This window comes from Carcharhinus amblyrhynchos, chromosome 8, assembly GCF_965287045.1.
Source record: "Carcharhinus amblyrhynchos chromosome 8, sCarAmb.v2.hapA, whole genome shotgun sequence".
NCBI lineage: Eukaryota > Metazoa > Chordata > Chondrichthyes > Carcharhiniformes > Carcharhinidae > Carcharhinus > Carcharhinus amblyrhynchos.
The window spans coordinates 12,601,510-12,625,206 of NC_137331.1; the positions used below are offsets into that span (position 1 = coordinate 12,601,510).

General features: G+C 45.1%; 1 protein-coding gene across 1 annotated transcript in view; it reads left to right on the forward strand.

The window, feature by feature from the left end:
• The window catches only part of stac (SH3 and cysteine rich domain), a 157,637-nt gene that overhangs the window by 114,898 nt on the left and 19,042 nt on the right, over positions 1 to 23,697 (forward strand). The window contains exons 8-9 of the mRNA XM_080193691.1: positions 8,420 to 8,514; positions 13,108 to 13,159. Coding sequence (XP_080049817.1) covers positions 8,420 to 8,514; positions 13,108 to 13,159 — 147 coding nt within the window. The remainder of the gene's footprint in view (positions 1 to 8,419; positions 8,515 to 13,107; positions 13,160 to 23,697) is intronic.

A 23,697-nucleotide genomic window follows, 5' to 3' on the forward strand; every position in this document is an offset into this window, starting at 1 on the left:
TGTGGTCCTCTTTGAGTTCACAGGCTATGGGGAGAGCACACGATGAACCTTTCTTGGGGGGGGTCCTATCCTCAAAGGTAGCAAGCTCCTTTCACCAGTTTCACACCTTTCTCACACATTTCCACTGTGCATCTGTCAGATGTAATATTACTCTTACAGTGATCCACTCTCAACCAGCCTGGTTTCTTGTACTTTATTTTGTCTTGCGCTCTTTACTAACCAGCTGTAAGTCATCTATCAATCCCACGCACATGGTCCCGTTTGCCCGTCAAAGAGTTGGCATCTTTTTGGTTGTTTTATTTGTTTGGCTAGTGTAATGGATTCCATCCATTTGTTGTTCAGAGGCTCAAGTTCCAGGCACTAGTTGACACAGCAGGACCTTTGGTGGGTCAGGGAGTGCAGAGGAGGTTTACTAGGCTGATTCCGGAGTTGAGGGGGTTGAGCTATGAGGAGAGGCTGAATAAACTAGGCTTGTACTCATTAGAGTTTAGAAGAATGAGGGGAGATCTCATTGAGACGTATAAGATGTTGAATGGGATGGATAGGATAGAGGTGGAGAGACTCTTCCCGCTCAGAAAGGATAGTAGGACTAGGGGACACAGCCTCAAGATAAAGGGGGGGCGGTTTAGAACGGAGTTGAGGAGGAACTTCTTCACTCAAAGGGTGGTGAATCTCTGGAATTCTCTGCCCTTTGAAGTGGTGGAGGCTGCCTCGCTAAATATTTTTAAGACGCGGGTTGATGGGTTTTTGATAAGAGAGGGGATTAAGGGTTATGGGGAGAGGGCGGGAATGTGGAACTGAGCCACAACAGATCAGCCATGATCTTATTGAATGGCGGGGCAGGCTCGAAGGGCTAGATGGCCTACTCCTGCTCCTATTTCTTATGTTCTTATGTTCACTGGTTCAGAGGCTGCTTGAGTTGAGGTGGGCAGTGACTGATCAGTGGTACACCACGTTGCCTCCTACCACCGAAGATAGCCTACATCAGCCATTCTCGATACCAGTCGAGGTGGACTTTCCACTTGTAACTGTTGTGCTGCGTTAACTTTCTTCGGCAAACTTGGAGTGTCCTCTCCAGGGACACAATGTATGGACACCCTGGGTTGCTCAAATGTGAGTGTACCTCCTTTGTTGAGTCCTTTGGCACAGGCTTTGTTCCAGGAGTTGCTGGAAAGTTGGGATGTTTAGATATCAAGCTGCCTTTAGGCTCCACTCCAGGTTTTTTGTCAGGATTTACTCCATTAGCCTTCAATTCTCTTGACGTGTCCACAAGACTATTAGCCCGTAGTTGGGAGTTTGGTTCATGAGCGCCACGCCAGTAAGCCTGCACACTGCATATCTCGGAGACAAACTTCTTTAACCTGGGGGCACAAGGGACCCAATTTCAATGTGTCGCTACGAGGAGTCAGCATCAAAGACTTGGCTAATACGAGGCTGTGTACAGGAAGCGACATACATTTGGATTTCTTGTTTGCATTGTTGCTATCCAGTGAGAGCGAAAATGAGAAGCAAGCTAACACACACAAGCGAAAAGCATGCCAAGCCTCATCACCCACACACTAGATGCATCACGACAATTTGTTGGACGACAAGAGTGGAAATAAAGAAACTGCATTGCTGATAGTGGGTCCGGAAGTGATTTTTGCATCAAAATGGTCTTGTAGTGGGGCAAAGAGCCTTTAATAGACTACAATCTCCTTGGCGCAGAGACATCGCAGTAGTGGTCTGACTAGTGCACGAGAGAGACATAGAATCTCTAGAGTGCAGAAGGAGGCCATTCAGCCCATCTGGTCTGCACAGACAACAATCCCACTCAGGCCCTATCTCCATAACCCCACGTATTTACCCTGCTAATGCCCCTGACACTAAGGGCAATTTAGCAGAGCCAATCCACCTAACCTGCACATGTTGGAGTAGTGATCTGATGGTGCACAAGGGAGACTTTGCAGTAGTGGTCCTGACAGAAGTGCAAGTAGGCCCAGATTTTACACAGATGACCTTCCAATGCGGGTAGGACCAGAAGTAGCCACGTTTCGCCAACCTACCCAAGATCAATTAATGATTGTGATCATTAAAAGGAAGTGAGCACACAGAAATGGAAAGCATGCCAAGTCTCATCACCCACACACTAGATGCATCATTTTGTTGGATGAGACGAGAGTGAAAGAGTGGAAATAAAGAAAGTGCAGTGCTGATACTGGTTCTGGAAGAAATTCTTGCATCAGAATGGTCTAATGCTGGGGCAAAGAGCCTCTGACAGACTACAACAGCACAATTTCCCTCATGCACTGAGTATGCATGAGGGAGACCTCGCAGTAGTGGTTGATGGCGCATGCAAGAATCAGTAGGGTGGGCACGCGGCAGGGGCCGGTCTTATGGCAGCCAGGTGCAAAGTGGCTTCCAGAGGTTGCTGAAGACAGAGGGAGCATATGGCGGCAGCAGCAGGAAGGCACATCAAGTGGGAGGAATTTCAGGTGGACAGCAAGGCCACCTCCCGTTTCTCCAAGTGTCTACATGTCCTTGTTGGCGTGTCGGCGTGCCCTTGTGGGAGACAGTGACAGCCAGCAAGAGCAACCCAAGGGATGGAAGAAGGAGTCCACACCATCTCATCAAGAAGGCCTGGTCAGAGCTGGCAACTGAGGTCAGTGGGCATGACGGACTCTGGTGCACATGGATCCAATGCTGGAAAGGGTTCAATGACCTTCTGTACTTAGCAAGGGTGAGTTCTGGGTGTCCATTGTGGGGGACTGAGGAAGGGCGTCCATCCATCATTGTAATCAAGCGTGCGGGATTCAGAGAGGCTCAGAACACACATCACTCACGTGTTAACGCTGGAGAGAAGATCTGACGCCCCGGGTCCATCAAAGAGTCGGGTGTCCAAAGGGACTGTGACTTACCTTACGGGCGTAAAGGGGGTTGGGGCAGCATGGTAGGGTGCTGAATCTGAAGGCTTGAGTGCTCAATGGAGCTCTGCACTTACAGGGGAAACAGAGCAGTGATCTGGTGGTGAGGTGTCTCAGCTGGCACTCCTCACCAGCTGGGGGCCCCAGAGCTCAAGTGTGAGTGAGGAGGAGGTCGTCAGGCCACAGGGAGGCTGGCGTCTCTGCGGAAGGTAACTCAGTGGGCTAACGCAAGACAGGCTGTGTGTGAAAAGAACGTAGGGGTACTTTATCCCTAACAAGGCCTTCAGTGATGCACCAATCACTGAGCCACTGCAATGGACCTCACGTTGCGGAAATTAACTCTGTGACATGATGAATAGTTCTGGTCAATGATTTTCATCCCTCAGATGACCAGACTAAATAGACTGGGTCTGTACTCGTTGGAGTTTAGAAGGATGAGGGGGGATCTTATAGAGACGTATAAGATAATGAAGGGGATGGATAGGGTAGAGGTAGAGAGATTCTTCCTGCTTAAAAAGGATAGCAGGACTAGAGGGCACAGCCTCAAGATAAGGGGGGGAGGGGGACAGTTTAGATCAGAGTTGAGGAGGAACTTCTTCACTCAAAGGGTGGTGAATCTCTGGATTTCTCTGCCCGTTGAAGTGGCGGAGGCTGCCTCGCTAAATGTATTTAAGTCACGGGTAGATAGGTTTCTGATAGACAGGGGAATTAAGGGTTATGGGGAGAAAGCAGGAAAGTGGAACTGAGCCACTTCAGATCAGCCATGATCTTATTGAATGGCGGGGCAGGCTCGAAGGGCTAGATGGCCTACTCCTGCTCCTATTTCTTATGTTCTTATTCACCAGAGCCAGCCAGGAGGCCAATGATCCTCCACTGACACCGGAGTGGGCCAGAATATGATGCACCCACTGGCATCATCTGTCTAAGCACTAGCACTGATACTGGCACGTCAGTGGACAGTAATGTGTTGGCTCGGTTGGCGGTGCTCAGTAGTGAGGGCACATCACACTTGCTTGAGCGGAGGAGGATGGAGGCAGGGAGTGCCCAGTGCACTGGCAGTCAGAGGGGCACTGGAGACCAGGACCATGCTGAATCCGAGGAAGATAGTGAGCCTCTGGACTCATCAATCAGGATGTCCAGTGGGTTGCACGGGGAAATCTGGTGGAGTTCCCTGAGGGTCTACGAACCATGGTTTCTGTCATGGAGGAGTCCAAGTACACAGCCTCATCCATTGAGAGAGTGATGACTCACGTGAACAGGCAGCTCCAGGAATGGAGTGCCGGTTTCATGGTGTGGGACTTGCAAGCCCTCACACGGACACTGACCACACACTGCCAGTGTGGGAGAAAAAGGTGGCACCCAGCCTCTCAGATGAGTGCCCACCCTTCATTAGTGGGCAAGGGGGTCTCAACACAACTCACAATGGAGAATGAGTTGGATGACATTTCTGGGGCCTCCTCTCATGGCGCTCCATTTGAGGGCAGCATCCTCTCTGCCAGTCACCATGCCATCCTCAGGATCTGTGACGACTAATGAGTGCCCAGCCGTGTCGTTGAGTGCACCCTCTCCAGGTGGAGTCTCATTACCTTCCTCGGACTCAGCATGGTCCTGGTCTCCAGTGCCCCTCTGACTGCCAGTGCACTGGGCACTCCCTGCCTCCATCCTCCGCTCAAGCAAGTGTGATGTGCCCTCACTACTGAGCACCACCAGCTGAGCCAACACAGTACTGTCCACTGACGTGACCCCGCCGTGTCATTGAGTGCACCCTTTCAGGTGGAGTTTGCTCAGAGTCCACCAGCCAAGGGCTAAACCACCAAGGTTTTTTTCATTTGTTGGGGGATATGAGTGTCATTGGCTGGGCCAGTACTTATTGCCCACCCCTAATTGCGCTGGAACAGAGTGATTTGCCCAGCTACTTAAGAGACCATTTAAGAGTAAACCACATTGGTCTGGGTCTGGAGTCACAACCAGACCAGATAAAGATTACAGATTTCTTTCCCTAAAAGACATTAGTGACCCAACTAGGTCTTTACAACAATCGACAATGCTTTCGTGGTCATCATTAGTCTTTTAATTCCAGATTTCTCTTATTATTAAATTCAAATTTCATCATCTGCATGGTGGAATTCAACCCCGGGTTCCCAGAACTCTGAGCTGGCATTACGCTGGGTTTCTGGATTACTAGTCCAGTGACAAAACCACTGCACAACGACCTTCTCTCACCTCATCCAAGCCAACAGAGTGCCACAGTCAGCAACCTACTTCTAATGCCGCTCTGAGCGGGAGAGGGGGAAGGAGGGTGTCTAGACATAGCACCTGTAAAAGTAAGGCTAACACAGCGAGCGCAACAAAGGTTTTACACTGGAGACTTCTGCTTTCTTCTTATATCAGAGAAGATCAGTGAAGGTATAAAATGGGCGGCACGGTAGCACAGTGGTTAGCACTGCTGCTTCACAGCTCCAGGGACCTGGAGCTTCGATTCCCGGCTCGGGTCACTGTCTGTGTCAAGTTTGCACATTCTCCTCGTGTCTGCGTGGTCTGCGGCTTCCTCCCACAGTCCAAAGATGTGTGGGTTAGGTTGATTGGCCATGTTAAAATTGCCCCTTAGTGTCCTGAGGTGTGTAGGTTAGAGGGATTAGCGGGTATAATATGTAGGGATATGGGGGTAGGGCTGGGTGGGATTGTGCAGACTCGATGGGCCAAATGGCCTCTTCCTGTACTGTAGGGTTCTATGATTCTAACAAGATCCAATTCGATGTTTTTGCTTTATTTAATGTCAATGTTATCATGATAAATTACTACTCACTCACAAGCCTCGCGTGTCCTGTGAATTCAATTGGTAGTAGCCTCGTCAATGTCTACTGCAAGATATTAGGGGCATCAAACTTTATTATTAAGGCAGTGGTGCCAGATTGGGCTGATGGCATGGTTGTCATGGTAATGTGTGAAAGATGTAGGATAGAGGTGGTGGTCTCAAACTCAGACAATAGGCAAGCCGTGCCAGCTTAGCTGAAATATCACTAAATCAAGGCCTCCTGAAGGTTGCTAATTTTAGAGTCTGTCTTCACTGCCTGGATGCCTGGGCTCTGCATCTGAGGCAGCTGCATCAGTATCTCAATATTTTCCAGGTCCAGAGGTCCCCCCTAGAGAGAGAGTGAAGTTGTGAGGATTACAGCAGACTATGACAATGAAAGATACTCACTCTGGTGGACATTGCAGGCTGGCCCCAGAGTGACCCAGGCATCGATATCTTCAGCAGGCCAATGGTCCTCTCCACCACCACCCTTGTGGATCCATGGCTGTGATTGTATCTGTCCTCTGCCCTCAGGTACCTGAGTCATCATTAGCCTCCTTTTCAAAGGCTAACCCTTGCCACCCAGCAACTATCTGTCGAGGCAAGCTGTAGCCAAGAACAGTCTTGGCACTTGTGAGTGGCATTGAACATAGGCATTGTGGGAACTGCCAGGGTCGCTCGCACAGACCTACAGTATCTGGGCCCCGTGATCACAAGTTATCTGAACATTCATGGAGTGAAACCCTTTCCTATTCACGAAGATGCCCAGCTGGCACCTTGATGGCCACAATGAGTAACTCAATGGCACCTTGGATGAGGGAGACCCCTGCAATTGTAGCAAAGCCTCTGGCCCACTCCACCTGGCTGACTTGGTCTGCCCTGAAATGAACGAATGTTCTCACCTGCCTAAACAGAACGTCAGGTCACCGGCCTGACAGAGCTCAGGAGCGGCTCGGTAGCACAGTGGTTAGCACTGCTGCTTCACAGCTCCAGGCTCCTGGGTTCGATTCCTGGCTCGGGTCACTGTGTGTGTGGAGTTTGCACATTCTCCTCATGTCTGCGTGGGTTTCCTCCGGTTTCCTCCCACAGTCCAAAGATGTGTGGGTTAGGTTGATTGGCCATGCTAAGAAATTGCCCCTTAGTGTCCAGGGATGTGTAGGTTAGAGGGATTAGTGGATATAATATGTAGGGATATAGGGGTAGGGCCTGGGTGGGATTGTGTTCAGTGCAGACTCGATGGGCCGAAGGGCCTCTTTCTGCACTGTAGGGTTCTATAATTTTGAAAACAAAAGCTGTGTGCAACTGCCTGGGAGAGTCCGCAAAGATCACCCACTGGGCCCTGGAAAGATCCAGAAGCATAAGAGAGACCCGGGCATTAGGTGTCCACCCACAGTATTGGAGGCCACCCAAATATCTGGCAGATAGTCATGATGGCTTCCTTTGAAAGGCACAACCTCCTATGTCGCAGGACCTCTGTCATGTCAAGGTAGTTTGATCACTGCCTGTACACCTTGGTAGTGACGTTTCTGTGGGACTGTCTTTCTTTCCCTTCCTGCTGGCCCTGTGCCTGAGCCTCTATTCTGAGCTGATTCCTGTGACCGCCTAGCCCCCCTCTCTCTTTGTCTCCTGTCCTCCTCCTCAAGAGAGGTTTTTCCTGCTGAATAAACAAGAACCCAGCAGCAGAGATGCAAATGGGGTTGACCTGTGCATGGAGGGTGCTAGAGGGTCACAAATCTCAGGTATCAGCAATGCCCTGAAACCTCCAGACTAGATACTGGACAGGAAGCAAAGTGGTTAGCACTGCTGCCTTACAGTAACAGGGACCCAGTTTCAATTCCAGCCTTGGGTCACAGTCTGTGTGGAGTTTGCACATTCTCCCCATATCTGCATGGGTTTCCTCCAAGTGCTCCGGTTTCCTCCCACAGTCCAAAGAAGTGTCGGTTATGTTGATTGGCCATGACAAATTGCCCCTGAGTGTCAGAGGGATTAGGAGGGTAAATATGTCGGGTTATGGGGATTGGGCCAGGGTGGGATTGTTGACAGTGCTCGATGGGCTGAATGGCTTCCTTTGGCACGGTAGGAATTCTAAGAACCCTCCAAAAAATGCAGAGAACTCTAAATATGCCAAACCAAACTCACAAAATCTTCTAACTATTCTGCTCCAGTTCTCACCGACATTCGGCATCCAAGATCCCCATTTGTCTCCACAAGATCCAATCCATAAACTCTCATTTTTATTTTATGAGAAAGGAGTTGCTAATGATTGATAGATTCTATTTAACTGGTGGTGGGCATTAACTGAGGATTCACCCGTACTTCTCAATAAACACTTGTTTAATTGCGCTTGTTGAGTTGTGAAGTGCTTGCTGGTGACCTGTCAACTGTGTAAATAAACACTCGTGAAATTTTATAAAAATTGATGGCAGTTACATTCTTTACCAACTTGCTTCCCAGAATATAATACCCTTGATTCTCAGCTCAGCAGACAGACCTCTGAACCGAGCGAGCATTTTATACAATGGTTGGAGAATTAAAGTGACATTTTATTGTTTGGGCAGGGTGAGCATTGGAAGTCAGGGGAAAGTGGGTAGGATATTGTACAAGGAAAGACATGAAAGTAGAGGCAAAATGAAGCGACCTAAAGCAGACAGGAGAGAGTCTGATTGCTTACGTCACCTTTTTCCTGCTAACTTGCTTACATTTCTCCTGTTTTCTTTTCTAGCCAAAAACACCCGAAAACAAAGACCGCTTGCAGCATTTCAATTACGTGGCTCTGTACAGATTCATACCTCAAGTGAATGACGATCTGGAAATGCAGTGAGTAATTCCGCTGGCAAGCTATTTCATTGTCACTTTCCAGATGTCCTACCCCCAAAATGTTCTTGTTATTTTTCAGACACGAGTAGAATAGTTAAAACACCGGGTTATATCCGGTATAATCTGATCCAGTCGCCTGTATCAAAAACTTTAGGTTATCAAACCATGCCTGTCACCTTTTGTCTGAATTTCAGAACAGAATTTACAGCATATTCATCTGTTGCTTTAAATTATTCAGCGTACTGTCCAGCATAGATGCAGCCTGTCTATTCAGCTACTGAAGGCAGTCTCTCGTGCAATGATTATAATTGTTCAGAATGCACTGACCCCGTACCAGTTCCTGGCCTTGCTCTTTAAGTTGCTAAAACTCGAGCCCATCACGGTTATTAAAGTGAAATCTGGGACTGAAGAGCAAGCAGTGACACAGGAACCATGTGCAAAGTGGCCCCCTTCTGTACTATCATTTTTGACGCTCTGGTGTGCCAAAACAAAAGCAACAGACAATGAGAGGTGAAATTTAATTTGACCTTGAAAAGGAATGGAGGGGGAACAAAGGAACAGGAGAGTGTTTACATCTTCTCTATATTTATTGCAATGCCATGTTACTTTGCTTTTTCTACATGAGGCTCAGCGGATGCACTGACAGTGTGGTCTGTGTTGTGTTGGTGAACCAGATGGTGTAATGATGACGTATTCATTTGACTTAGCTCTACATATATAGACACAGCCATACATAAAAGTCAAGCTGAAAGCTTTGAGCCACATTTGTTTTTATCAATAGGTACTATCAATTAATACAGGAAAGACGGGTTGGATTTTACAGATGCAAGTTCCTTTAAGGGAGCCAGGAGTATATTTTAGGAAACTATTGACGTGTGCCCCGTAATTTTCCTTTCATAGAGCTCACCTCTGTAAAATCAGCCCTGTCACATCTCTAAGCATATAAGACAAGATCGGATAGATTAATATCCCAGAGCCACTGAGCCCCTATTAGGAAAGACTCTCTGATGCTGATTGGTCTGTTGTGTAATTGCCAGCTCTTTTTATTTCACATTTCAGTATCTGCAGTCTTTCTTTCACACTCTCCATGCTACAGGAGATGATAAGAGGCGATCATCAATTAAATGTAGAACTGTGTAAGTGTAAAACCTGTAGGGATTGGAGAGTTACCAGCTATCCAGATTGGCTGGAAGCTCTACATAAGGTGAGACTTCCTCCCGAGTGAGGGACAGAAGTCCCACCTGCAGCTTTGGATGGCTAGAAAAACAGGGGTGGTGTTCCAGCAGGCAGGGCCCTCCCTATAGGGGGCTCCTCTGGGGGGCTACAGATACCTGAGCGGGTGGCTCCCCCAACCTCCACCTCCCCAATCCCCTCTCCCCAAAACGCCTGCCAGGGTAAATGTTATAGTTTCCCTCGCATAGCGGCAAGCCCACCTGCAGCTGGTAAAATGCCAAAGGCCATGGGAAGAGGAATTTGATTTGATTTATTATTGTCACATAGAGTCATAGAAACGCTACAGTGCAGAAAGAGACCATTTGGCCCATCGAGTTTGCACTGACCACAATCCCACCCAGGCCTTACCCCCATATCCCTACATATTTACCAGCTAATCCCTTTAACCTACGCATCTCCGAACAGTAAGGGGCAATTTTAGCATGGCCAATCAACCTAACATAACTCGCACATCTTTAGACTGTGGGACGAAACCGGAGCAGCTGAAGGAAACCCTCGCAGACACAAGGAGAATGTGCAAACTCTGCACAGTGAGTGACCCAAGCCAGGAGTCGAACCCAGATCCCTGGAGCTGTGAAGCAGCAGTGCTAACCACTGTGCTACCATGCCGCCCATAGAGTCATAGAAGTTTACAGCACGGAAACAGGCCCTTCGGCCCAACATGGCAATGCCGCCCTGTTTTTTTAAACCCCTAAGCTAATCCCAATTGACCGCATTTGGCCCATATCCCTCTACACCCATCTTACCCATGTAACTATCTAAATGCTTTTTAAAAGACAAAATTGTACCCGCCTCTATTATTACCTCTGGCATCTTGCTCAGACACTTCTCTGTGTGAAAAAATTGTTCCTCTGAACACTTTTGTATCTCTCCCCTCTCACCTTAAACCTATGCCCTCGAGTTTTAGACTCCCCTACCTATGGGAAAAGATAATGACTATCTATCTGATCTATGCCCTTCATTATTTTATAGACCTCTACAAGATCATCTCTCAGCCTCCTACGCTCCAGAGAAAAAAGTCCTAGTCTATCCAACCTCTCTTTATAATTCAATCCATCAAGTCCTGATAGCGTCCAAGTAAATCTTTTCTGCACTCTTTCTAGTTTAATAATGTTCTTTCTATAATAGGGTGACCAGAATTGCACACAGTATTCCATGTGTGGCCTTACCGTTGTCTTGTACAACTTCAACAAGACTTTCCAACTTGTATTAGCAAACAATGAAAAATATTGTTTCTTGTGTGCTATATACACAAAGCATACTGTTCATAGAGAAGGGAATGAAAGAGTGCAGAATGTAGTGATACAGTCATAGCTAGGGTGTAAAGAAAGAGCAGCTTAACGTGAGCTGGTCTATTCAAACTTCTGATGGCAGAGGACCCTAGGTCACCCTGGATTATCCTCTGAGGGACCTGAATAGTCGGCTGAGTAGGAGGGCTATCTGCCACCTTCCCACTGCTGCCCCTGTGCCGGAAATGACTTGAAGGTGATGCCAGCCCCCTCCATCCCACCTAAATTTTCAGCTCCCCTGCCTCTCAGCATTCTCTCTGAGGTCCTGTAATATCCTGACTGTAACGTGCACACCCTCAGTCTGCCACAGTCAGACCAGCCATAATCTTATCTAACAGCAGAGCAGGCTCAAGGGACTTAATGGTCTACTCCGTATTCACGTCTTCATATGAGCAAAAGTGGATAAATGGATTAGTATAAATCAACTGTGATATAATTGAAAGTCTTAAGGGGATGAATGGCCTAACCCTGTTCCTAATATCCCATTCAGGCTCCCAAGTAGTGGTGGAGCCAGCCTTGCTGGAGCAAACATTGCCAACCCTGTCAGAGTTCCTTGTATAGAGCTTTGTGTGGCAGGAAGATGTATCAAGAACTTGAAGATCAGCTGTGTTGGTGCACTAGCTTGAGTTCCTAGTATACATTCTGCTGTGTGAAGTGAGAGCACAGTTTCATAAAAACCACCCCCGTGTCCTTGTCCAACACAAATACATTATAACCGTTACTCAACCTTAGTGAGACTGCATCTGCTGAACTACATTGAAATATCTGTTAGCTCCTGCAGCTCGTCAGTTTAATCTAAATGAAGCCTGTCTCTTCCAAATTCATCTTTCCTCTTTCCATTGTATAACTGCGGCTGGCTGGATCCTTTACAATTTCATCTTCTTGCTGTCCAAAGTATCAGCGCTCTAATTTTTCCCTGTCGAAACTTCCCTTGGCAGTATTTCAAGCTAGTGCAGCTCGCATTCCAGAGATGGTGCTTTGAGGAGGCTGCAAGGTTTCATTTTAAGAACTATTGTCATCATATCCAATCCTATGATGTAACTGGCTTGTTCTCACGAGTGTGATTTATAATGGAAACTTTACAAGTGTCTGTGAAAGTTCCATTGCTCAGCAGAAAGTAATACTAAACAAACAGACAGATATACGGCATTAATGTTTGCTTCACTGGTTTAGTTCAGGATGGGCTCACAGAAGGCATTAATTGCTTCAGGATACCTGAGAGGCTGATAATAGCCAGTCTTCAGGAATGACTTTTCAAATCAGTGTGTAAGGAGCAGCACCCATTGGCTGCACCTGAAGAAATAACTTATTTTCACATTTTTATATATTGGGCATGTTTTCACTGAAAAGAGATGATTTAGAAGTGATATGTCTGCTGTTGTTCGTTTTCGTATCCTTTAAGAAGTATCTGGATGAGTATTTGGCACACCATTACACTGAAGGCTGTGGGCCAAGTGCTGGCAAGTGGGATTAGATGGGCAGGTCAGGGCCTTTCATGTGTCGGTGTGGACTCAGCGGACCAAAGATCCTCTTGTACGCTGTAGTGTTCTGTGATTCTGTGATCTTTCTGTTCTGTTTGACCAAATTCACATTATACGGTGCAGTTACTCAGTCACGAGAATCAGTCAAGTTTCTGAAAAGCAGTTCATATTTTGTCTCTACATAAAAAGTTATATAGCATCGTATCAGATGCTTAAAGTAGTCCCAAAGTCACTGGTATTTTGTAGGCAAACCTAGCAACCCGTTTGTGCACAACGAGATTCCACAAACAAAAATGGAATAAATTACCCAATAATTTACATTAATTGGTCATATTAGCAAGGACAGTAGGAGAGCAGGAGAACCCTGTACTCCACTTCGACATCACTGAGCAGCCAAGTATGTCATTTGAAATATACTTCCAATAGTAAAACACATCCTCTGCATTGTACTGATGTGTGCTAGCCTTGAGATATGCTGCTGTGGGGAATAGTTTGCTATATATAAAACCAGAATTCTTTCTTCTCTATCATTTGAGGAAGTGTTCATGTTCAATTAAAGGCTGACATTATCTCTTTGCTTAAAATCGCAGGGCTGGAGACAGAGTTTTTCTGCTAGATGATTCTAATGAGGAATGGTGGAAGGTAAGGCTTCTTAACCTTGACGGGTTGTAACCAGAAATAGTTCTACTAACTAAACTTCTGGGGGTAAATCTTCTGCCATAACCTTGGTGCAAGTCTGGAAGACCCTCCCCCAAGAAAAATGGCATACACCGCCAGAGATTAGGAACTTGTCTCTTTGTCTCCGCTCCCGCCCCCACCACCAGCACACCAACCCCATGACAACCTCAATTTCATCATTACGCAGAAAATTTATTAATTCCTTAAAGTATTGAATAGTTGCTGACAGGGCCCAGATTGTGATTTAGGAGGTTAGGTCTATAAATATTTCTGAATACAAATAAGCATGCCTGACTAGTGTTGTATAAATATCAGACATCTTTGACCAAAGGTCAGGGAAAAGATTTCTCGGTGTGTTATGTGTAACTAAGTCTTAAACACGTTCTATATTTTTCCATTTATATTTTTGCTACACTCATCATGCAAAGGATTATTCCCCTAGTGGGTGGCACGGTAGCACAGTGGTTAGCACTGCTGCTTCACAGCTCCAGGGTCCTGGGTTCGATTCCCGGCCCGGGTCACTGTCTGTGTGGAACTTGCACATTCTCCTCGTGTCTGTGTGGGTTTCCTCCGGGTACTCCGGTTTCCTCCCACAGTCCAAAGATGTGCGGGTTAGGTTGATTGGCCATGCTAAGAAATTGCCCCTTAGTGTTCAGGGATGCGTAGGTTAGAGGGGTTAGTGGGTATAATATGTAGGGATATGGGGGTAGGGCCTGGGTGGGATTGTGTTCGGTGTAGACTCGATGGGCCAAAGGGCCTTTTTCTGCACTGTAGGGTTCTGTGATTCTATATCTGTCAGGAAATTAGCGAAGGGGAAACATCTGGAAATGTTAAGGGCAAATGTGTGTTCCCAGCGGGGAATATACATCAACACATCATGCAGATTAAAGGTGGGGTTATAACGGACTCTGACTCGTTACTAAAGATCATCTTTGAGATGTATCAAAATCACATCAATCCAAAATGGATTCTGGGACAGTTAGTTTTTAAGATTTCCACAGCACTCTATTGTGGTCATTTGTGTATGTATGTGTACATCTATATATATATATATAATCATACCGAAATAAACTGTTCTCAGTTGGGTGCTTTTAGCTCCATGTGATGCACATCTCTTTTCTGTCCAGCAAAAGTATTACTGCCTAGCAATGAGGATAGGATTTTGGATACTCTAGCCAAACAAGTTTGGTTGGAGAAGCTTTCAGCAAACTTGTGGAGGAAGTGCGAGTTTTATTTTTTACTGAGAAACAGTTTTTAAAATCCTATCTTAGTGAAAATGCCGTTTGTATGCGTGGGTGGCCTGACCTTTGAACCTAGCTGCATCAGCAGGTTTTATTGGGTGATCGGGAGAGTACGACCACGACCGAGAATCTTTCGCTGTGTACGTGGAGCTTGATGTAGAGGTGTCGGCGTTGGACTGGGGTAAACACAGTAAGAGGTTTCACAACACCAGGTTAGAGTCCAACCAGTTTATTTGATATTAATCTTAACATGGAGGTTTACACAGGTATATCAGTAAGTGATTCCTGAATCGATATAGCATTGATTCAGCATCAGTTGAATAAATCACACATAGAATGACTTAATTATAGGGAAGAGAAAATCTCCCATAATGGAAAGTGTGTTGGTTCCAATTATGTACCAGCGGCAATGTGTAAAATTGACCAATATCGTCATGAAGGGTGAAAAACCAGCCTTATTGAGAAGAAACTATTTAGCAGTGCTGAAGTTAGATTGGAATCAGCTTTCTTGCAGGGAAATAAAATTCACAAAGTGGATGACATGATTATCAAGTACTCTTCTGTATTTAGTGAAACAAACTAAATCAAGGATATAAAACCAACAAACAGTTCCAGAGGAATACAAGGCCAGCCTAGTACAGGCCTCATTCCCTGTGCTCTAAAGGAGAAAATAGAGCAAGAACTGAAAACACTCGAGACTGTGAAGTAGAATAAAGTTGCTCTTTATTCATTTACAGGATGTGGACTATTTCCATAGTAGTAGTAACAAAGTCAGATGGTAAGGTAAGAATGTGTGGGGATTTTAAGGTAACCATAAATCAGGTGTGGAAATATAATCCACCTGATACTTACCAAACGTGGAATATCTGTCCACAATGTTGTTAGGAAGCCAGATTTTTTTTCAAAGCTATCTGACAAACACGTATCTGGAACTTGAGCTCAATGATGAGTCAACGAACACAAACTTGGATGTTGTTCAGTTTCATAGGCTACTATTTAATAATTCTTCCGTCCCTGTAATTTTTCAAGGAGCAATGGATCTATTTGGATGACACACTTGTTTCTACTCCAAACAGGCAAACGCGTAAGGACAGGCTGAATAGAGTGCTCCCATCTTTGGAAAAGCATAGAGTTCAGGTGAAGGCGCAAAAATGTGAAGTGCTCCAAAACTCTGTAGAGTACTTGGGACACCGGCTAGACAAAGATGGGTTACAGAGTACCATGAGTAAAGTTCAAGAAGTAAGAAATACACCACAAACTCATTTTTTTTTGTGCCTAGTGAATTACTGTGGTAAGTTCATACCAAATTTGGCAATCTTCTGCACCCACCAAATGAATTCTTGAGGAAGTGTGTTCATGGGATTGGACAAGGGAGTGTGACAAGGCATTCCAGTTCTGCAAATGTACATTGATAGATGGTACAATGCTTGAAAATTGCGAGTAGGTTTTGTGACCTCTCATTGGTAATGGTGAGGAGAGACAATGATTGCAGTATCCTCAGTGTCAATGACTGGAATTATAAACACATAAAATGCAAAATGTTGTCTTTAATGTTAGAGTAAGAAGAATTCATAAACAGTTTGTGATCATTGTCTCATGATTGAGATTTTGCAGAATTTGATGAAACAACTCCATTGTGATAAATAGCCATTCAAAATGGGTAGAGAGGTTTTCAATGCATCAAACGTCAATTTTACATAATCTGTTTGCTGATTATGAGTTTGCAGAGGAGATTGTATCCAACAACATGCCCCAGTTCCGTTCAGGAGAATTTTTTAATTCCAAAAGAATAAATGGAGTAAAGAACATAAACCTGAAATATATCTTCCTGCTTCAAGTAGAACACTAGAGCACATGGTACAAATTGTTAAACTTGCTCTTGTTAAACAAATAGGGGATACAAATTGGAAGAAGCGTCAGTCATCTTTGAGTCATAGACTGGCAATTTTTCTGTTTATTTAACTTAACACAACTTACATTACTATCGGCAGAATGCCAGCTAAATTGTTTCCTCGAAGACAGCATAGAACAAGGTTCTCATTACTGCATGCACCATTTAGTACAGTTAGTAGAAGAGAAATAATCCAGGCAGAAACAGAGTCGTGATGGGAATAGAGGGAAATAAGTCTGAAGGTGAACGTAAGGTTGTGGTGAAAGAACATCATCGTAAGTGGTTACCAGGAGGCATCATGAAAATATGTGGTCCTCACGCATATTTGGCCCAGATGTTTGGTAATAGAAAGGTTAGATTGTCCACATGAATCGTGTTTCAGAGGTTCTCAAAGAAGAAAGGAGTTCGGAGAACCAAATGAGTCTGATGAAGTGGAAAGTTGGGTTGCAAATGGTTACTCCAATCTAGGTTGTGTGGGAATGAATGTAATTCAGATCCGAGTCTGACAAATACATTTGAAATGTAAAATTCAATTGAAGGTGAAAGTCAAAATCAGTTTTTGTCTTTGGGAAAACCTCTCATCAGACTCGAACCCAAGTGGAAGTTTGGATCAAGGAGGGAGGTATTCACGTAGGAATAGGAAACTAGTGATTAAGGTTGATTTGTAAAGAAATGAAAAACAAGAAGTTTTCTAGATGCATCATCTAGAATTTGAACTTTTGTGTAATGTTTTCATTAAAAGGGAGAGAGGATATAGGGGATGGGCATGGGGTGAAATGGATATCTCTTTCAGAAAGTTGGTGCTGGCTGCCTTCGGTGAGACATCTAGAAAAGTTAAAGTTTATTTATTAGTCGCAAGTGGGTTTACATTAACACTGCAAGTAGTTACTGTGAAAATTCCCGAGTCGCCATATCCTGGCGCCTGTTCAGGTACACTGAGGGAGAATTTAGCATGGCCAGTGCACCTAACCAGCGGGTCTTTCAGTCTGTGGAAGGAATCCAGAGCACCTGGAGCAAACCCACACAGACGGAGAATGTGCAAACTCCACACAGATAGTGACCCAAGCCAGGAATCAAACTCGGGTCTCAGGTCCCTGACACACTGAGGCAGCTGTGCTAATCACTGTACCAAAATGGAATAGACTGATGGGAACTGACAAAAGCAAATAATCCGGTGCTCTCCAGCTATGACAACAGCCATGATTTGGCCGTGTCATGCCCAGCGCAGAGCACATTAGAGCAGAGAGGGGCCGGAGTTAGGGGTGAGTGGTTTAACATGTTCTGTGCCAAACCTTGTCAATATCTTCCCATCCACCACACCCAGGCAATCTGATTCCTGCCCCTAAGGATGGGCACTAGATCACCATATTTAAATGAATATTTAAATATGCTGAGTCTATTTGAGGCTGGATTCTCCCAGTTTGTGGGATTATTGGACTCTTGGACGCAGTTGGAGCCCAGCGAGAATCTCTACAGGTCTCCACAGAGACCAGGCATGATGGCTATGCTGGAGGGAGCTTGGAGGCCATTGAATCCTCCGGTGGGTTTGTTCACTCAGAATGGTCAGCATGTAGCAATCTTTCCCCTTCCTGTGGAATCTAGAACAAGAGGGCACAATTTCAAGATAAGGAGCAGGCGATTTAAGAACTGCTTCAAGGAAAACTTTCTTCAGTCAAAAGGCTGTAAATCCTTGGAATTCTCTACCCCAGTGTTGTGGATGCACCATCATTTAAGATTGTGTTAGACAGATTTTTAGTGTCTCAAGGAATCAAGGAATATGAGGAAACGGGGTGGGAAAACGGAGTTGAAGCAGTGATCAGCCTTGGTCATATTGAATTACTGCGTAGACTTAATAAGCTACCCCTGCTCCTTTTTTTTAATGTTCTTAATGCCACAAATCTTGATATTCACTCAACTGAGCCTCCTTCAGAATAAGTTAGGCAATGTTCCTTGTGCCTGCATGGGTTTCATTATTGTTCTGCACTGTGTGCATGGGTTCAGAACTGGAATTGTGATCCATGTTATATGGGGACGACATAGCCAGCCTCGTGACTCATCATGATATGTTAATGAAGAACCTTGTCTGCTGCCAAGGTACTGGGCATTGACCTGCATGATGTGCTGCCCATGGTCATACAGAATTGCCAAGTTTATGGAGGCTCACAGAAGAGTGGAATCAGTGACAGCCTCCACCATGGTAGAGAGGCACAGTTGCTGCAACTCTCGTGCTCGCTCTGTTTCCTTGTTTCTGGCAAGGTGTCCCTCTTCATCTCCAGCACTCCAGTGACCTCTCTCACGCAACAGCACACTGCAAGCTGTGAGATATCTCCAGCAACAGCTTGGAATGAGTCAGATGCATGAACGGTCGCCCTGACAGTCACCATCACAGTCGTATTTAACATAGTCCTTGCCATGCTTTGAGGTTGCAACAATTGACAAGTTTCAATCACAACCTCTTTAATGAATCAAAAACATATTGAGTGTTGTTCCTTGCTGAAGACATAGCAACCTCCTGCAAGGAGAAAAGGGCCCTCACCAGAGAATAGAATATTTTATTCTTTACCTAACAAACACTACCATAATTTGACTACTTTCACTTGATTGTTCCTTAACCTCAGCTGCAGGCGGTGACTACAGCTCGATTTTTCACTAACGTCTTGCAATGAAATCCTCCTTTTTGATATTATTGCATTAATTCTACATTTCCGTGATGAGTTGTTCTGATGTAAAGCAGTTGACTAGAAAGTTAATCCTGTTTTACTCTCCAGAGGCGTTACCTAATTTGCTCAGTACTTTCACCGTTTTTTGTTTTATTTTGTCATTGCTTCTTCATGTTTTATTCAGTGCCTCAAACAAAATTCCATTTGCATTTTTCATGTTACTTTCCACAAGTCCCTCCACGACAGGTACATCTGTTGACGCATACAGCCCCATGCTTAACGTGCAGGCAAGAAATCGGATTTTCAGTCTGACCATCTCATGGAGCTTGTAAACTAGTGAAATCCCAAAAGGCTAATGAGGAGCATCGGAACCAAGCACCGTACCTGGTGATTCCAAGGCAGACAATGCCACACCAAGCTCATGGAATAGAAATGTTTCCTCATTACACAGAGTAAGAACTTCATTTATAGATTGTAATTAGACCATTTTATTGCATTCATCAGAACGGCAGCCAGTAGTATAGAAAATAGCTCCAAAGAAGTTACTGAGCAGGCAGCACGGTAGCACAGTGGTTAGCACTGCTGCTTCACAGCTCCAGGGTCCTGGGTTCGATTCCCGGCTCGGGTCACTGTCTGTGTGGAGTTTGCACATTCTCCTTGTGTCTGCGTGGGTTTCTTCCGGGTGCTCCGATTTCCTCCCACAGGCCAAAGATGAGCGGGTTAGGTTGATTGGCCATGCTAAGAAATTGCCCCCTTAGTGTCCAGGGATGCGTAGGTTAGAGGGATTCGTGGGTATAATATGTAGGGATATGGGAGTAGGGCCTGGGTGGGATTGTGTTCGGTGCAGACTCGATGGGCCAAAGGGCCTCTTTCTGCACTGTCGGGCTCTATGATTCTATGAGCCAAATTGGAGATTTGAATTAGTGAGGACCATTTGTAAGTGCCAAATATATAACTGAAAGAAAAAAAGTAGCCTTGAGAACCTTGTGCATCGATCTTCGTTTTTGTAGAACCATAGAATTTTACAGCATAGAAAGCCATTCATTTCATTGTAGGTGATGCCAGCTCTTTGCTAGAACAGTGCACATGTAATCCCACTGTATCACTTTCTCCAATGTGGGGTATCTATGTCTCCCTCTACTCTTGCCTTAAAAGATGCAGATGGCTTTGCTTCAATGTTTCCCTGTGATAAAACATTTCCCTGTGATAAAGCATTTGATGCTCTCCTTATTTTTAATGACAATTTAAAATTGATGGATCCTTTGTCATTGACTCCCAAACCAGAGGAAATGCTCTTTCCAAATTCATTCTAAAGTGGAATACAAATGATGAATGTACATTTATTTTCTCAGTTATTCGCAGAAATGTCTGATTTTTGAGACTTTAGTCAGTGCAGTTTCAAACATAGAACACTACAGCACAAACAGGCCCTTCGGCCCACAAGTTGCGCTGATCATATCCCTACCTACCAGGCCTATCTATAACCCTCAATCTCATTAAATCCCATGTACTCATCCAGAAGTCTCTTAAAAGACCCCAACGAGTTCGCCTCTACCACCACTGACAGCAGCCGATTCCACTCACTCATCACCCTCTGAGTGAAAAACTTACCCCTGACATCTCCTCTGTACCTGCTCCCCAGCACCTTAAACCTGTGTCCTCTCGTAGCAAAATAGTTTTGGGGCCTGCAATGAGATGATCATTGCACCTTTCCTGGTAAAATTTTGCCTTCATCCAAGGCTATTGTATTAAAAACCATTCTCTTTGTCGCTTGGCAATAATTTGTCTATAAATTTTAAAATCTTTTTATTCACAGTAATAACAAAGAATCTGCGACAGGAGGAAGTAAAATTTTAAATTAATTTTATTCTGCCCATCAGTTGCTCAAAAAAAATAATGCATTTGAATCCATCACGTTGACTATCAGTTCATTTGTGTCAGAACTGTACGCTGCAAACTAAAAATTGTGTCCAATTATTTCAAATGTGAGCTTTCTGCTTCCCCAAGCCTACAAATGTCAAAAGTAGTGAAGCTTTTATTGAGGAGTCTGGGGATATTCTTACCTGAAAAATTCAGAATTGTTACATTCGCCCTTTAAAAATCACAGTGGATAGAAATGAAAATATTATTTGTTTTCTTTTAAGAGGCAATCCAATTCTTCACAAACCAGTTCAACAGCCGTTCTCCAACATTTCACTTCCCCTCACCCCAGCTCTGGGAAGCAGTTTATTGAGGTCCATTGTGCTCTATCAACTCTCCCCTCTCCTGTCTCACACCAATAATCCCCAACTCATCAACTGATGCTGTCTCTCTACCTCCCGTCCCTACCCACAATTAACCTGGCACTCTGCTCTTCTCCAACCCAGGGTGAAATGATGCTTTTTCACACGCTTTTCAAACTGGCACTGTTTTATTCCCCACTTCAGGCTGGCATTCCCCACTTCCTCACTTTTAATTAATGCCGATGCACTCTCCATCCCCTTAATGCTGGCACACTTCCCTACCAAGGTACCAGTCCCAGCATCTCCCTGCTGGGAGAGTTACGTATTAGTCAGGGCTCACAGTAGCAGAAGCAGCAGGAGATTGACTGCAAAACTTTTCTTGCAAGTCAGTGTTGATAGTTGGTTCATGTTATACATTTCCTAAAAATAAGATCCTAGATGGTCTGGTTCGGAAGAAAACTTAGAGAGGAAGTTGTTGTAGCAAAATATGTAATCTAGACATTCCTCTGATGAATCGGGAGGTAATGCTGCAACTTTATAAGACCCTTGTCATAGAATCATAGAACCCTACAGTGCAGAAAGAGGCCCTTTGGCCCATCGAGTCTACACCGAATACAATCCCACCCAGGCCCTACCCCCATATCCCTACCTATTATACTCACTAATCCCTCTAACCTCTGCATCCCTGGACACTGAGGAGCAATTTTTTAGCATGGCCAATCAACCTAACCCACACACCTTTGGACTGTGAGAGGAAACCGGAGTACCCGGAGGAAACCCACGCAGACATGAGGAGAATGTGCAAACTCCACACAGACAGTGACCCGAGCCAGGAATTGAAGCCAGGGCCCTGGAGCTGTGAAGCAGCAGTGCTAACCACTGTGCTACTGTGCCGCCCCCAAGTTGTCAGTCTCCACTTGGAATACTGAGCGCAGTTCTGGTCGCCTCACTACAGGAAGGATGTGGAAGCTATCGAGAGGGTGCAGAGGAGACTTACAAGGATGTTGCCTGGATTGGGAGGCATGCCTTATGAAGATAGGTTGAGGGAACTGGGACTCTTCTCCCTGGAGAGACGAAGGTTGAGAGGCGACCTGATAGAGGTTTATAAAACGTTGAGAGCAATCGATAGGGTGGATTCTCAGAGGCTATTTCCCAGGGCTGAAATGGTCACTATGAGAGGACACAGGTTTAAGGTGCTGGGAAGCAGGTACAGAGGAGATGTCAGGGGTAAGTTTTTCACTCAGAGGGTGGTGAGTGAGTGGAATCGGCTGCCGTCGGTGGTGGTAGAGGCGAACTCGCTGGGGTCTTTTAAAAGACTTCTGGATGAGTACATGGGATTTAATGGAATTGGGAGTTATAGATTGTTCTATGACCTGGTAGGTATGGATATGATCGGCGCAACTGTTTGTACTATCGTGTTCTATGTTCTATGAATGTATTTTTGGCATACATAAATTGGATGTTGCTGTAGATTTAATCTATTGGCATAATTGCCTGCTTAAGATTCTTCTTAACCTCTACCCGTGCAATTGGTGTAGCAATCAAAGTCCGAGAGTAAGCTGCGTTTGTCTGTTGGGGCCTTGAGGGCAAGCTGTGCAAGTTCTTCATTCCTGGATTTTCTGTTTACATTAGAGTATGGTAGGACAATGGTTATGCCACTGGCTCTGATCTTCAGGTCGTCGTTGGTCTCTGGTATAGTACCGGAAGATTGGAGGACAGCGAATGTTGTCCCATTGTTTAAGAAGGGGAGCAGAGACTTCCCTGGGAATTATAGACCAGTGAGTCTTACTTCTGTAGTGGGCAAGGTTTTAGAAAGAATTATTAGGGATAGGATTTATAGTTATTTGGAGAGTAATGAATTGATTAGAGATAGTCAGCATGGTTTTGTAGCGGGAAGGTCGTGCCTTACTAACCTTATTGAGTTCTTTGAGAAGGTGACCAAAGAGGTGGATAGGGGTAAGGCAGTAGATGTGGTATATATGGATTTTAGTAAGGCGTTTGATAAGGTTCACCATGGTATGCTTCTGCAGAAAATGCAGATGTATGGGATTGGTGGTAATTTAGGTACTTGGATCAGGAATTGGTTAGCAGATAGGAGACAGAGGGTGGTGGTTGATGGTAATTATTCATCATGGAGTTCGGTTACGAGTGGTGTGCCTCAGGGATCTGTTTTGGTAAATTGTAATTTGTAAATTGTAAATGCGCCTAGTTTGGGGGCGTTTAAGAGATTGGTGGATAGGTTTATGGACGAAAAGGGATTGGTTTAGATTAGTGGGTCAATGTTTTTTTTTAAAAAATAAGACTGGTCGGCGCAACATTGTGGGCCGAAGGGCCTGTTCCGCGCTGTAATGTTCTATGTTCTATGTTCTATGTTCTATGCAGAGGCTGGACTAAATAATCTGAAAATCTGAGATAAAATCCCACCAGGGCAAATGAAGAACTTAATTAGTTGAGATAATGTCAAATGAAAGGCTGGCATCAGAAATAG